Source organism: Lycorma delicatula, chromosome 13 (assembly GCF_047948215.1).
Source record: "Lycorma delicatula isolate Av1 chromosome 13, ASM4794821v1, whole genome shotgun sequence".
NCBI lineage: Eukaryota > Metazoa > Arthropoda > Insecta > Hemiptera > Fulgoridae > Lycorma > Lycorma delicatula.
The window spans coordinates 13,292,741-13,309,169 of record NC_134467.1 but is presented as its reverse complement, the minus strand read 5'-3'; the positions used below and the strand labels follow the sequence as shown (position 1 = coordinate 13,309,169).

General features: G+C 27.2%; 1 protein-coding gene across 9 annotated transcripts in view; it reads left to right on the top strand.

The window, feature by feature from the left end:
- The window catches only part of Chro (chromodomain-containing protein chromator), a 137,401-nt gene that overhangs the window by 56,430 nt on the left and 64,542 nt on the right, over positions 1-16,429 (top strand). For all 9 annotated transcript variants that reach the window (XM_075381143.1, XM_075381140.1, XM_075381147.1 and 6 more), the window contains 2 exons: positions 1,873-1,924; positions 15,948-16,057. In XM_075381143.1, coding sequence (XP_075237258.1) covers positions 1,873-1,924; positions 15,948-16,057 — 162 coding nt within the window. The remainder of the gene's footprint in view (positions 1-1,872; positions 1,925-15,947; positions 16,058-16,429) is intronic.

Here is a 16,429-nt window from a genome sequence, read left to right as displayed (position 1 = left end):
TACATTAGAGCATTATACTAAATTCATCAAAACCGCAAAGGAATTAAAAATAAATACTTTGTTACAAGCATCATATAGACTATAGGAATATCATTAAGTTATTTTCTTCAGTCACATTAATCACATTGTGACCATGTTATGAAGCATCACAATCCTGTTTAGACAGGTCTGTTAATAAGTGTGAATCGTTAAGTACATCATGCATTCTACTTGCTTCTCTTTTGAAATAGTTTCTAAGGATAACACAATATCGGTATATAATATTTGTTATTTTTAACCTAATGGAAACATACCGAGCCAGTGGTTCCTAACCTGTGCTTCGCAGCCGCTCGAGGAAAATAAAATAAATAATAACGAGTGAAATTAAAGAATAAGAATCAAAATAAGAAAATCAGAGATTACATTTTGAAATAAATTTTCCGAGTTGAATTACATGTCTCCTCTAGCAGATGTTGCTTGGTCGTTCTGCTATCTCTAGCTCAAAAATTATTGTAACGTGAGATGGATAGACAATGAGACTGAGTGCTGCGCTGGTCTGCATTGCAGATTTTAATGGCACTTCCTGTACTTGAATGTGCACATTCAAGAAGTTTCTCGCTCATTCTTGACTTCCTGGAATCCTCTCAAAACTTAGGCCTCTGTGTAAATAGAGAGGCCGGCTGATTGATTTGAAATCACTGTAGAGAAAATTTTCATAGCAATAATATTGTGATTTCTTAACATATCTTCGGAAATTTTTCTATGCGTTTCATTTATTTGTGATGTTTAGTTGTATAGTAAGTAATTATACATTAATAAAGCGCTGTGTTTTGTTCTATTCGAATGTTCAAATCCTCAGCATACTGTGATATGTTTATAGAAATATGTAAATTCTATATATCTATTTACTTTTCATTTCCTTACTATCTATCCCTTCCCTGTAACACTACTACTACGCACTGTCAACTTAGACGTAAGATGTTTCCTGTAGAGATTGATTCTAAAAAAGGGCTTCATTAGTCAAAAAGATTGGGAACCACTGAACTATACAATTAGAGTTACATGGAACGTCCACCATAAAGAAGTTTTATAGCTCAAAACAGTCATATTGTTCATCAGGCTGTAGATGAGGATCTGAAAATTTTAATCTATTAAGTTCTGGATTGTGTGAAAATTGATTTATCATAAATAATTAAAGTTTAATCAAATCTATTAAAAAAATTTCTTATGAAACTGATATAGGGATATAATTGTAATTATGACCCTGGATAAATTTTTTTTTGTAGGTTTCTGATGGACATGAGTATTTGAATCACTTTATTTATTATTATCATGTTAGTTTATAGTGTTTAAGCTTAAGATTTAGGTTTTAGTTAATAGTATTCTGTGAAGTGGCATTATATTTTACCATAACAGATAAAATGGAAATCTTTATTATTGTTTTAAAATAGTGTACTAATTACATTATATTGAAGAAATATGTTAATTTATTGCTTTACAATATCTGTACCAGTCTTTCTTATGGCTGTGACACATGTAAAGCATCTGAGATACAACTGGCTCTTGTCATTATTATTACTGATTTTTTTGAAGTAATGTTCACATATAGCCAAAACTTGTCGTTAACAAAGTTAAAGTGTCTTTTGTAATCTCTTTGATTACCTTTCTGAAGGCTTGAAATGCTGATAGGTTATTTTCTTCAATGAATAAGAAAATTGGTAACCACTTCATTCCTCATTCTAATAAACATGACATGCTCTGCAGTTCTTGTAATTTTATTAGTATGATTATGCTGTTTTCACGAGTGAATTTTTATCAGCATGAAAATATATGTATATATTTTTTTTAGTTAAAAATATTTTTTAGCGTAAAGCTTTTTTTTGGTAATTACAGGTGGGTCGGCCAAAAACAGTTACAGAACCAGCTGACATGGAAGATGAGGATGGTAAGTTAAGAATTTCACACTTTAAAATTATATTAAACATTTTTAATTGACTTTTTAAATAAATTTAAAATTGTTTTTATCAGTTACACTTTTAATATTATATTTTCATTTTATGCGGAGGAAATTCTTTTGTTATATTTTTATTTCAGTTTTGGATTTTCTTCTCTTTCAACTCTGAAGAAAATTTTAGCTGGTTATTATAATTTACCATTAATAATTTTTTAATAACGGTTCATAAATTTTTTTTCAGATTTTATGTATTGCAGATTTTTCTTTGTTTTTAATTTAACAAAAAGGTAAAATTTATTAATTAGAAAGGTATATGCGATATAATTAACATGTTTCTTTTTTAATTTTAGTTTTGTTGATTACATATAGATTGCAGCAGCTAATTTCATGCGTTTGATCCTGACGATACGTGTGCAGTATGGATAATATATTTGTTAATCTGTTTAATTTTGTGCTTTACATTTTGGTAAAATTTCTTAGGAGGAAAACGTTTCCTTAACCAGCTTTCTGATAGAGATTGTTTAACACTGTCCGTGCTAGAATTGTACATGTTTGTTATAACAGCGGTAATTTCATTAAAATTCCTAGAAATTACGTAATATTATTGCCCATTTCTTATGTTTTATAACAAATTTCATCAAAACCATAAAGTTAAATTATGTCTCTGACAGCTTTTAATGTAATTCAATATTATTTTATTGCATCTAAATGCCACAAGATAGCATTAGTTGCACACTTGGTGGGAAGAAAGATTTTATTCAACAATTGACATAGGCATTGTTTTTTGTTTATCTTGATATTATTATATGGCGGACAAGACTGTTTATAATTATGTGTTTTGGACGAATTACATAAAGAATTGATTGACGAGGAATTTTTAATATATGCAGATGCAAACGCAATGAACATCTTTTATACATAATCTTTTTTATGCTATCACGTAAAAGTCTTGTCATTACAAAGTGTAAAAACCGTGTTTATTCTTCAAATCGGAATAGATAGTTTAAGAAGTGAGCCAGTCTAATGGAAAAATGTGCGTACATTTTTAGATGTATTTTTTAACATGAAAGATTCCAAGCTTGACTGGTATTCAAATCCAGGACCTTCTGAATGAAAGGCAGAAACCTTATCACTCTAATACAGGGAGGATCATACGATCTTAAACATGCATTTATGCGATTACTTTAATTGATAAACGAGATATAATTCAGATAAGAGAAAAGCCAACAGATTTCTAGTGGGAATCGAAGCCAAAACAAATGATTTAGAAGAAGGCATGTTGATTTTTTCAGTTATTTCTACTTTAATTTTAACTTTCTACCTTTTTGTGCTTTTTTTTCATTTAAAATATTTAATGTACTGATATATTCATGTAAACAAATTGTTTTCCTCTGTATTTTGTGTTTTTTCTGCATTTTTTCTTTAGAAGAATGTCCATACAAAAAAACAGCTGTGGTGATGCGCAAAATAGTGCGTCGTAATCGACAAGGTGAAGTTAAAGAAGTAAGAATGGTGCGAACAGCTGTTCCTGCTGGTAAAATTAATACCGCTATATGAGACTTTCGTTTATTACATTTTTTATTGTTTATGAACAATAATAATATATGTTATTGTTATTTTGTGTAAATTGTACATTTGAATACAGTTGAAGTAATATGTCATCAGTGTTGTATGTTTTGTATATATTTATTTAATTACGTTAAAAATAAAACAATTTTATTGTTTTATATATGTTTAAGAGAGAAAATAATCATTGATTTGCATAGATAATACTTTGTAGTACTTATATTTCACAGGAAACTTATCTGCGTCTTATGGTAAAATATAAATCTACTATAAGATCGTAATATGTGCAAGCTCACCCTTATAAAAATTTCATTTCAAAACATGTCTGTAGCAGGTTTTTCACACTCCCTCATTTAAAATTTTTTAAAGAATAAGCTATCCTGATCAGTATCACATAGTATTAAAGAGGTGGTTGCAATTTCCTATTACTTGTCACTTATGAGGTGAAAAAGGAATCAAAGTTTAGGAAATGATTTAAATGAAGGAAGAGGGGCTGATAAAATTGTCAAAGAATTAGCTGCCTTGGGTTTGAACATCTGAGTTTTGCCCAGAACTAATTAAATGAGATTGTTTTTTAATTAAACTAGAACGATTAGTGTTACAGTAAGTGCTGATGTGCTGGAAGGTTTTCAGAAGCAATTTAATAAATCTAGGTGATGATAGTAAATGTAATTTTCATTCAGATATTTACAATTCGATAATAATTTGTGTGAAAAACAAAACTCATAGCGAATTGTTTGCTGAAACGGTGACCAAAATGTTGGAATGAAATTTATGAAATATGTACTTTTTTGCATAATTGCAATTAAGCAGTATGAATTGTTTGTAGAAGTGATGTATTTTAACTATAAAGAAAATTTTGAAAAAATCATTTAAATAAGATTCTGATGAGTATTGATAAAGTTAAAAATAAATAAAATTAATAATTTCAGTTATAATAGTTTCAAAAAGTAGGTGGTCAAAATTTTGCTTTGATGACACTATTTAGAATGGACAAAACACATTTTTTTATTGCGATGGGTGGTTGAAGTGTAATGCAGTCTCTCATAACTTACAAATGAAAAGATATAGTCAAATGAAATGAATATTACATAAAAATACATTTTATTTGCTACTAAACCTTATATTTATTTTCTCACGATGAACCAGTTTTCTCATTCTGGCAATGATAAACGCTGGTGATCTTTCATTGATCAATGAGCTCACTGTTTCCTCAGTTCATCGTACATGATGAATTGAATACCCTTAACGTTTTTCTTTAATTGTGAAAAGAATTGAAAATCAGAGGGCACCAAATTTGGTGAGTATGGTGGGTGGTGTGGAGTAGGTTAAAACTTCAATTTCACAAGATTTTAACAACAATAAATATGCGTCATGTTTGTTAGGAAAAGTTGTTTCCCATGGCTTCTTTCATTAGACCAAATATATTATTACAAATTAGCATGAAAAGCTCACTGAAACGCATTGATAATGAGTCCTACAAACAACATCTTCATAAAAGCACTGCCTGTTTAAGGAAATATTGTTACTTTCAGAGAAAGTAACTCTGGTGATTCTAACATTCTTTATACACATCATAGATGTAAGATAAATAGTGTAATGTGACAGTTTATACAGTGAAACCAAAGGAGATCTCTTATTTTATCATCCTGTGAAAAGTTACCTTGCTTCAGTTTATTTTATTAATAAATTACTTTACGATATAAAATTTAAAAGATTTAAATGAAAAAATTTTAATTAAAGAAAAATAAAATATTGTAATTAAAGATTTAAATTTAAAAATTTCATTTTTTAGAAGTAAAATTATTCTGTTGAAAAGTTTTTTTTAATGATAGTAATTAGATAAACCTTTTTTTTTTTTTTACTTAGTCTGTGTAATATATATTACATGGTATAAAAAATACATATGCCAAGTTATTCAGAAATTGACATCATTAAATTTTTTTTGAGTCTTTGTATAGATGCACACTTATTTTATAAGATTATTTTTATTATTATGTGAACTATAACTACTTTTTTTTTTACTTTTTTTAAATGATACTCTTAGCAAGGTTTGTCATGGTTCCCTTTAATCTATCCAGGCAAATGTTAGAATAATTCCTTCTTTTCTTATATCCATGGAATTGCACACCTATTGTTTGTGATATGATCTATAATCCTTAACAATGTAAAAAGAACACTAGGAAAGTCGTGCAATAGGACGGAACAGATCATCACAAATGGTTAGAAGTTAGCTCGTGTTTAGACAGTTCTCAACCTGAACTAGCTACTATAGTCACTATCTCAGTGTTATTTGCTTTTTAGTTGTATCATTGAAAAGAGGCAGTGATGTCATCATGGTCGAAAACTGAATACCAGACAATTTTGCTTGTGGGTTAGGTGTTGATTAATACAGCAGTCTCCAAACATTTTTGATCACATACCCTTAAGATGAAAATAATTATAAGTTGTACCCCATGTAATGTAATGTGTATATATTTGTGTGTATGTAGTCAAAAATCAAATTATTTATTTATTTGAAAAAATATACATACGTTTAAATTAAATTACAAATTTACATTTTGATTAGAATTTAATGTGAGCAATGTGGTTGTATTTGTTTAGTAATATCGGAAAAATTTGGTTTGATGCCCTCTGATAATACAATTCAAAGATCTGATTCTAATTCTTAATTTATTTCTGTATTTGGTTTTACTTGTCATTGCAGAAAACACTACTTCACACAGATATGTAGATAAGATTGCATTCATTGCTGTACTTACTAAATATGGATATTCGGTTTTCATTTCCATCCACCATTTATGAAGATTTTCCTTTAAATTTAGACTGTAATGTTCTTTCTCTTATGTCAATTAACTGTTTCTTGAGCTGCAATCAAAAGATTATCTATTTTTACATCTTCAGTAAATGGGTTCATGACCTATTGAAACTTTGTTTTAATACTAGGGATATCTGTAATTAGTTTACAAAGTTCCGTCTCCAAAATGTTTAAAATTTGTAGATAAGACTTAGAAATAAAGTTGTTAAGAAATAAATTTTTTCCTCATTTATTTCATTTTCAGAAGCAAAATCACACAACGATGAAAACATTACTAAAGATCCCTTTTCTAAATACTCCCTCCACATCACAATTTTCTTTTGAATTGCAGTTACTTTCTCGGTCATTGTTAAAATTTTACCTTTTTCATGAAGAGAAATTGAGCACGTTTATTTTCTCAAAAATATCAGCTAAGTAACTTAGTATCAACAGCCACTTATTGACACTGAAAAGCAGGCACATTTTTAACTCTCTTTGTCCAAAAGAAGAATGCGTAATTCATTTTTCGGTTCAACAAATCTTTTTAGCACTTTCCCACGAGATAACCAGTGAACTTCTGTGTGGTACATAAGATTTTCATGGCTACTACCCATTTTCGTATGCATTATAAAAAATATTTTACTATTCAAGGGTGTTATTTTTGCAAAATTAACTACGCTGATAACATCCTACAGCAAACAATGTATTTCTGGCTCCAATTTCTTTGCTGCAATAGCTTGCCAATAGATAATACAATGTATGAATTTCATGTGGTGTGCTATTTCAATTACCTTTACCTTGAATCCTTTTTTTGTTTCAGAAATCAGCCTTTCCATCACAGGTTACACTTAACACAGTTTCCCATAAAATGTTATTTGTAACAAAGAAATTATTTACTGTTGAAAAAATGTCTTTCCCTGTTGGCTTACAAAAAATTAGTTCTTTGTGCAATTCATTAAAAAAATATCTAATAAATACCATTAACCGAGCAAAAATTAGTGATATCTATGCTTTCATCTAGTTGTATAGCAAATTTTCCACATTGAGAAATTTATTTTTATAATTTTTTCTTTAAATTATCAGCAATAATTTCTATATGCCTAGCAACATATTTGCTGATAAGGAAATACATTTTAGTTTCTTAGCATAATCTTCCCTATGAATTATTTACACCATTTTTATTGGAGCCGGAAGAACAAGTGTTCCGCCAATGATGTGTGGCCTTATTATCTTTTGCTATTAAAAAAGAAACCTCATGAGAGGTTTCTCAACATTTATCATTAAGTGTAACAATTTTTTTTAAATGGCTAGCTTGAGTATTGCATGCTTTTAAATGTTATTAAAAAAATTGCAGTGGTTTGTGTTCATCTTCAGGATGTTTAGTTTTTAATTACCTTTTTAACATCGATGGCTTCATATAAACATTATATAGCATCTGATAATATAATACACATGTAGGATACACAGAATACACAATGAATCTTGATTCATTGGTGCTACCTTTGATGTAAATCCAAATGTTAACTAGTTTGCTTGATAATTTTGAACTTTCTGGTATAACTTTTTTATATACGCCATATCGTTAATATTTTTATCTCTTGGTATCTTGCTAATGAACTTGAACCATCAGTATCAGTATCAACACTATTACTTACTTGTTGCGCACCAGAAGTAAAAGCCCTATCAGTACAATCTTCAATCCGTGGTTTCTTTTCGGGCAGTTTGTTTTAACCGTTTATCCATTTTACGAATAGTTTATAAAAAATAGCATTTAAGAATCAAATAATGAGTTATTATAATACACACCGTTATCTATATTTGTTCCATACTGTTCATAAAATTTTTTTCAATGATGATATAGATGCATGACCTACCAGCCACTTGCACTATGGCACACTGAGCAGCCAGGACATGAAACCAGACACTAGCATCTGGAAAGCTCAGTGTTACAAATACACTGGCTTTAAAGCACATGCACATGAAGATAGCAGTTTCTTACATGCGCATGCGCTTTAAAGCCGATATATTTATGATGTTGAGTTCCCCAGATGCTAGTGAAACCAGAAACAGTAGCAATGAGAAAACCTTGCGCTCACGTGATACACGATCATACACTCACAAGTGATCATGAACCTATTCTTTGGCATACCCCCCAAGTATCACTTTGTGTACCCCGCTTTGAAGACCACTGGATTAGTGTTTAAAGGAAATGGCTCCTGCGCTTGTAGAGTATTATCTTCATTGTACATCAATATTCAGAGTTTAGAGAGAGAAAATTTTGGCCTTGAGGATTGTTCAAGGCCAAGTCAGCTGTCTTCGTCTTGTGACTGAGGAAACATTGCAGCAATTCGGGCTATTCTGCAAAATCATCTTCAAGTTAGAAAGCTTTATACTCTTTGAGTGCTGCTTAACTTGATCGATGAACAAATGTTCATCATGATGTGTTAATGGTGCCTGAAATGCTGAAAATGGGAAATCTCCTTATGTGAACTGTATTATAACAGGTGATGAAACTTAGCTGTACTATTTTGATGTCTTGATCAAGGCTCAGAGTAAGCTGTGGGTGTTTGAAGATGAGGCTCCCCCTGTGGCTGTTAAAAAATCCAGATTAGTGAAAAAAAGAATGGTAGCTGTAATTTTTAATGCCAGAGGAATTTTAGATCGAGTTGTGTTTGAAACTCGAAAGATAGTTACAGGAAAGTGGTATACTGAGGAATGTCTGCCTAAAGTTATCAAAGCTCTCAGAAAGCTCTGCCCAAACTCAAAGATTGACATTGGTATCTTCACCACCATAATGCTCCAAAGTTTGCTCTGAATTTTTGATCAGCAGTGGAATAAAACTGTTAGAGTACTTCTCCTACAGTCTCTACAGTTATGGACCTTGATCTGTGTGACTTTGTGCTGTTCCCCGAAGTGAAGAACAGACTGAAAGGGAGGAGGCATTTTACAAGTAATGATGTTCTCCTAAGGGCTTGGAATGATTAGTGAAAGTGTATAATGTGTATTATAAATTATTTTGGAAAATTGTAAGTAACAGTCATATTGTTAATTTTCCTAGTACCCTTTTTTAATTATATTAATGATCTGATTAAAGCATATATTTATTTTTATTAGTTTAAATAAGAAGTTTTTAAAATATTGAATGTAATTGCCCGGTATGTATTGAAAAATTATAGATGTTATTAAATTTCTTTTACATTAAACACTATCTTACATCATTTACCAATTTTTATCAACGTTAAGTTATTGAAAATTCATTAATGTAATATGGATATTTGTGATTGCACCTTTTTAATTTCAGGGACCATAATATATTTTTAAATTATTTTTGCCTCTGATTCTATGTTTTGTTTTAATGACGGGTGTTTTAATGATTGTATTTAACGATTTGCTATTTAACAAAAAATATGTTTTTTCATATTTTTTGTTAAATAAATTTAACAAAAAATAACGTTAAATAAATTTGTTAAATAATTTTTTGTTAAATTCATATTTTTTCAGAATGAAAATTCTGAACAACTTTGTTGTTCAGAATTTTCATTCAAGCATTCATCATCATGCTTTAACGATGGATTCCATGACATATGACATAGTTTGGATCATTTTCAGAGTTTTCTAGATGAAATGTAAGGAAAATTTTATGTGCATTTTATTGCTGCCAAATTCATCCTCCCCCCTACTGGTTCTTAATTGGAAATAATCTCGGAATAGTTTTTCATGCACAGTTATCTCTAAGCACCGTATCATATTTCCTTGTTCTCAAATGTTAAATTGAAGGTGAATAGTTATTTTTATAAAAATTATCAAATATTAAGAAATGCTTAAATATTTTCAAGAAAACAATTCTCAGTGTAGTTGAAGCTCTTATATTGTTGATATCGTGCAGATATTTCTTCAAAAATATGGAAATCAATTTAAATAGGGTAAGTTAAAAATATTTCTAGACTAAATTCACAAATTTTTTATCAACACCATATTTTTTCGATTTAAAATGAAATGAAGTTTAAGAACTTGGAGATATTGTTATTAATTGTACGTAATTAAACATCATCATCATAATCATCATGAGGTAAGTTAACATTACATAATTCTATGAGAACATGAAGTTTTATTTATGGAATAATAAATGTTGTCAATATTAACAAATTATATATCACTGTAAAAGTTTTCTTTCAAGCTGTATTTTTTCTGTGATTTTAAATGTAGATACAAGTCGAACGTATTATTTTTAGTGAACTATTGACTGTTGTCTCTTTTTAATCAAACAATTACAATGCTACAGTTTAATTATATTCAGTGCTACAGTTCAGTTATATATGTTTTTTTTAAGTATGTTCAGATTTTATTTTTCATGAAAGTATTGATTTTGATAACTTTTTTGTTTATATGGAAGATTTTTTTTTTAATTATTTATTTTCTATATAGATGATTTGAAGAAACTTTCGATTTTTATTCTCATCATCATCATTGCAGTATTCGATTGTTGTAGCATAGCATTTCATGTAAAGATTAAAAAAATTTTTTTTTTTTAATATAAAGAAGTTACAATAAATTGCCAATATTCCAGAAAGCCTAGACTGATCTCCACCTGTGTCTTCCTAAATGTCTTGTGAAATTTGGATGGTACTCACATGTAATTAGAATACGTCCTGTTCTTTAAATATATTGTAGTTATCATTCTCTGTACATTAACTCTTAGTAAAATGGTTTTATTTTTTGAATAGATTGTGCCTAACATTATACTTTTTTGCAGATGTTAATATAACCTTTTGACTGATGATAAAAACTTTTCTGCAGATTAGATACTTTTTTCTAGGAGAATTTTCTTATCAGTAGGCTTAGTTCATCATTTCTGTATATTCTTTTTTGTATTTTTAACAAGAATTGATATTCATATCTTTGACTTACAGTAGACTTTTTCTCATCTGGTTACTCTCTACTGGTTTTATTTAATACATTTTTGAAATGTTCATAAGTTATTTGTAATTGTTTTAGATTTACTAAAGACTTCTAAAAGCATAGAAAATATTCTTTAAAAGTTGGAATAGTTTTAATTTTATCTTATTTATAAATCTGGTGATATAGTGTGTTAAACATTAGTTTTATGAACAATTTATAAGTTTTTCTAAAAAACTTTTCTCCTGTTATTTGACAAGCACTATGAATTTTCTGTAGTCATTACGACATGAATGAACTAAAAAAAAAAAAAAAACAATAAAACAGAAACAATGGATGAACCATTTTTAAGTTTCAAACGAACTTAGATACATAATTGATTATGCAAGTTACTATTTTTTTTTTGTTTTTCACTTCACACCTTTCAATTAATATTTCTTCTAGAAGCTGTAGATTAAATACCATGCTTATTCCAACACCTTAAGCTGATCTCCATCTGCGTCTTCCTAAATGTGTTGTGCCGTTTGAATGATTTGCTCACATCCAACTAGAAAGAAGTCTGGTCGCGTTCTTTAAGAATGTTGTACTAATCATTTTCTGTAGATTAAGTTCGAACGTTTTTTCTAAGAGAATTTTTTTGTTAAACACCGTTACATTTTTAATTTTGTGTTTTAGTAGAAATGAATTTTTGAGTTTACCTTTTTAAAATCTTACTGCTCACTGAATATTATTTTTGACCTGTTGAAATAGTGAGTGATAATCAGATTTTTACGGTTGATGTGTAACAAAATGATGGAGTTTTATGTGAAGCAAATTATAAAATTTTGTGCCTTCTAATATATTACTTTCTCGTAACTTATTATTTAAATTGACATTGGCTCCTTTCTATTCTTATCTTTATTTATTTTCTAAGTTAATTTCTTCAATAGAAATGTGTATGTAATTTGTATGCATTTTAATTTTTTTGTAGTTTTGAAAAATATTGTCAGTGAAACATTATATTTTTATTTTTTACCTCCATTCAATCTTAAATTTTTATTTGAGTTGTTTTATTGCTTATTCCGTATTCGTCATTCTTCTTATATATAATTTTTTTTTTTACTAAGTGGATTTTCATATAGATTTTGGTTTGTGTGCAACATCTAAATCATTACAAAATCTAAAACATTTACTCGCATCTAGTTCATATACTGTATAAAAACACTAGACTGTATTTGCCTTCATTTTAATACCATGTTACTTTTTGTATTATATTTTTCAAAATTTATTTTTAGGTCCTTTTTTTTATTAAAATTTTGTTAGTTTCTCATTTTGTGAATCAGTGTGGCATTCTATTGCTTGTGTTTCCTAAATGATATTAGTTGTGGTTGTTCATTTAAAAAAAATAAATCCATTTATAATTTAAATATTCACAAGATAGTAATTTCTTTCTCTCACATTCCTTTCAATTAGGCAGTTTTTCATTTTTTTTTTTACATTTTTTAATCTAATTAAAACTTCCCAATTCTTATAAAATTTATAACTCCTTTTTTATATTTCCATAGTATTTTTCTTCTAATAAAAATATAATTATATTCAAAATTATTGAATGTATGCTTATAAAAATTCATCTTATTCTGCTGGTATTAATTGTTGCCTTATCATTTTTATACTGATTTAATTATAAATTTCCTTTTTTTGTTTAATTAAAAATAAGAACAATGTAATTTATATTAAATGAAGGTACAATTCTGAGGATAATCTCTTATCATGATTGGTTTTTTGCAATATTTATACATACATAATGAAATTATAATATTGCTTGTCAGTCAGTGGTTTCTTGTCTTAATTCAATTTTTTATTTACTTTATACTTTATATACATATTTTTTTTTAGTACTTATGTAATGTACAAGTCACCTGGCCCTAGTTATGGCTGTTTTGTTTCAAAAAACTTAATGATTATATAAATATATACATATATTAATTTATATTTTCATTTATATTAAAAAGAAAAATTATTTAAATTTTTTTATATATTTTTAATTATCATGTTGTTGAAATATATATGTAAATATATATATATACATGTACACATAAACGAGTTTTAAATCTACATTAATTAAAAAATGTTGTATTTGCTTAAATTAACACCATTTATAAAAAGAAAACAGTTACTTGATGAATTGATTTTTATTACAAAATTTTATTTTAGTAAAAATTAAAAAAAAATTACTCATTGAATTTGTTTACACAGTCATATAAATTAAAATTAATCCCGCTTTTTATTATTATAAATTATGATGTTTGGATTATTTTTCTTATCTCTGATATTTTTTAATAAATTTTAAAGATATATTTAAAAAGAAAAATTAATTGTATGTTTGTAATAACTTTTTTTATACTTTAAATTTTAAATATTATAGTTTTAGTTTTATGAAATGTTTATTTAGTTAATTTTTATCATATTAATAAAATATTACAAAATGTTGGATTGATGTTCTCATTAAAGAAAAATAACTGTGAACAACAACATGGTAGCGTTGCATACTTTTGTATTATATATATTTTTCTAAAAATGCTAAACTTTTTTTGTAATATTAGTTATAATTGTTATAATTATAAAAAATTATTAATTTATTAACATTTTGTTTCTGTTTATCATCTAGATTTTTATAAAATAAGATTTTAAATTAAATTATATAATAATTTTATGTTTGAAAATTTTCAGCTATTATTGATTTAATTTATTTACTCCATCCATATAATTAGTGTAATAAGTTATCTGTTATTTTATTATTTGTTCTGTATTGCTTTATAAAAGATTTATGTTTATATTTTATGATGTATAGTTCATGATTTGTTGAATTTTATTTAAAATTATTGTATCAGCTGTTCCCTTTTTTTTAAATTATTAATAGTTAGAGGAAATGAAATTAAATGTTTTCAATTTTTAATAGATTGAATAAAAAAATGGAGGAGGTTTTCAGTTCAGCAAGTACATTTTTAAAAACAATCTTTTTAATCAATCACAAGCTTTGAAACTTGCGTGCAATAAAATTGGAAGTTTATAGTGTAATAAAAAATGCTATACTTGATAAGGATTTGAACCTTGGAACTTTTAGATGAAGGCTAAGTTACTCCACTTGTTTATATTCAAGAAAAGCCCTTACTCTTTACCTGTTTAACTTTAATTTTGTTTATCGGTGGTGGGGGGCTCCTTAAAAGTTTTCTACCAGATAACTTAGGCCAGAAGATTCTTTTGTAATTTTCAAAAAATAACGTCCAGGTAAATGAAACGGAAGATTTAAAAAGTATATGTTTGTGAAAAATTGAGGTAAATAAAATAAAAATTTCAAAAATATCTTTTCATTTTGCCTTTAAATTTAGACTTTTTGAAGTCAGTGCCTTCCAAAAGTTGAAATTTAAGAATAATTTTAAAAGCTTTATTTTATATAAATGTTTTACAATAGGGTGGAAAAAATAAAATCTTGTTATTTTATTTAAAATTTAATTCAGTAGTAAATTCTTTTTTAAACGAGACAGTAATATATTACAAATGATAATGGACATTAAAAAAGGACCTTGAAATATTGCAGGAAGATAATTAATTATGTTATTGGTTTGGTAAATGTGAATAGTAATTGGAACATAATTTTTAATTTACTTAATATTAGAAGCCGTATGACTTCTGCTGTATAATGTCATTGTAGTTTCCAATATATGCTAGCAAAACCCGCTCCTATATGCGAAAGAACTATTTTTTCTTTGTTTGCATTATCATCTCCTTTCTTTAGATCTGTTTATAAACTGTTAAGTTTGTTGTACTGTTGTTGTGCCTCAACAATTGCACATCGTTCATTTACTCTGCCGACGGTTATTTAAGTTTTTAATGCAAATTACTTTTGTAAATACCTAAGTTTATTATAATTTTTTTTTTATTGAAAAAAGTCATTTCAACTTTTGAAGGTGTCCCAAGATGTAATAATATTGCATTGCCGACAAGAATATAAATGTGACAAGCTTAAGATTGTTTATGCTCCTTTTGCTTATTCTTTGTTTCCTGCTATACCTTTTTTTAAATAATTTTTATTTCTAAATCTGTAAGGGATTTTTTGTTTTTGTAAGAAGTCCCTTATTTATTGATGCTAAATTACGAGACTAGCTTATTGTTATACATATTTATAAAAGAAAAAATGTGCTAAATGGTTATTAGAATAAATTGGAAATGAAGAAAATATTGTATGCCTGTTTAAAATATATAACTAGGTAGGTGGCCGTTTTGTTTATGATTACTAAATGTTGCATATAATTATTATTAAATAATCATAAGTAGATAATAGTAGTGAGGAAATTATGTATAAAAAATGTATTAAGAAAAAAAATCAGATTTATTGTGGTTGTTTGTATATTTTACTTTTTTCAGATTATTCTGTATTTTTATTTATGAATAATTAATAAAAAATTTTTTGTGATTTGCAGGTATTTTTTTATATTTTTGTACTTTTTTTACTACCATTTCAATTCATGTTCATCTTCAATCAGTTTTCAACATCTTTCATAAATTTCATAACAATTTACGTGTATGCATTTTCTTTATCTTATGTATTATTAAAATGTTAATGTTATTTTTATTTTTTCAGGCTGTTTTAACATTGCATTGGATTTTTATGTTTTTTCTATTATGAACTGATTTTAAATAATTTATGCGTAGTACTTTTTGGTTTTTTTGTTTTTTTAAAAAATTGATTTTTACTTATATTTCTGTTTGTTACAGAATTGTTAGATATGGATGTTGATACCGGTGGAGGGGGAGGTGGTGATAGCATTAAAGGACATAAGAAAACTGGAAATAAAGTATCACTGAAAGAGGAAAGGTCTTCTAAGGTTGTTATAATTATTTTTTACTTATTATTTATTTAAGTGGTAGTATGTTATATAATTTTTTTTTTTTTTAAATCATCATTATAAGGGTATAGGTTTTCTATTTAAATGGATAGAATTTCCATTGTAGATAATATCGTAAGAACTCTCCCTTTTTCTCAAGCTATGTCGATCATACTTTGCACAGCTTTTTAATTGCAGAACCTCTTTTGGCTTCACTGGAAGGTTTCATAAATTCAGCTATTAAAAGTATTATTTTTATTTTCATAAAAAACATAAGTAACAAAGGAGCCTTCTTATTGATTATAATAATTACCAAAATAAGATTTAATTAACAAAATTTCCAAATTTCAAATAATTTTTTTTTATTTTGGG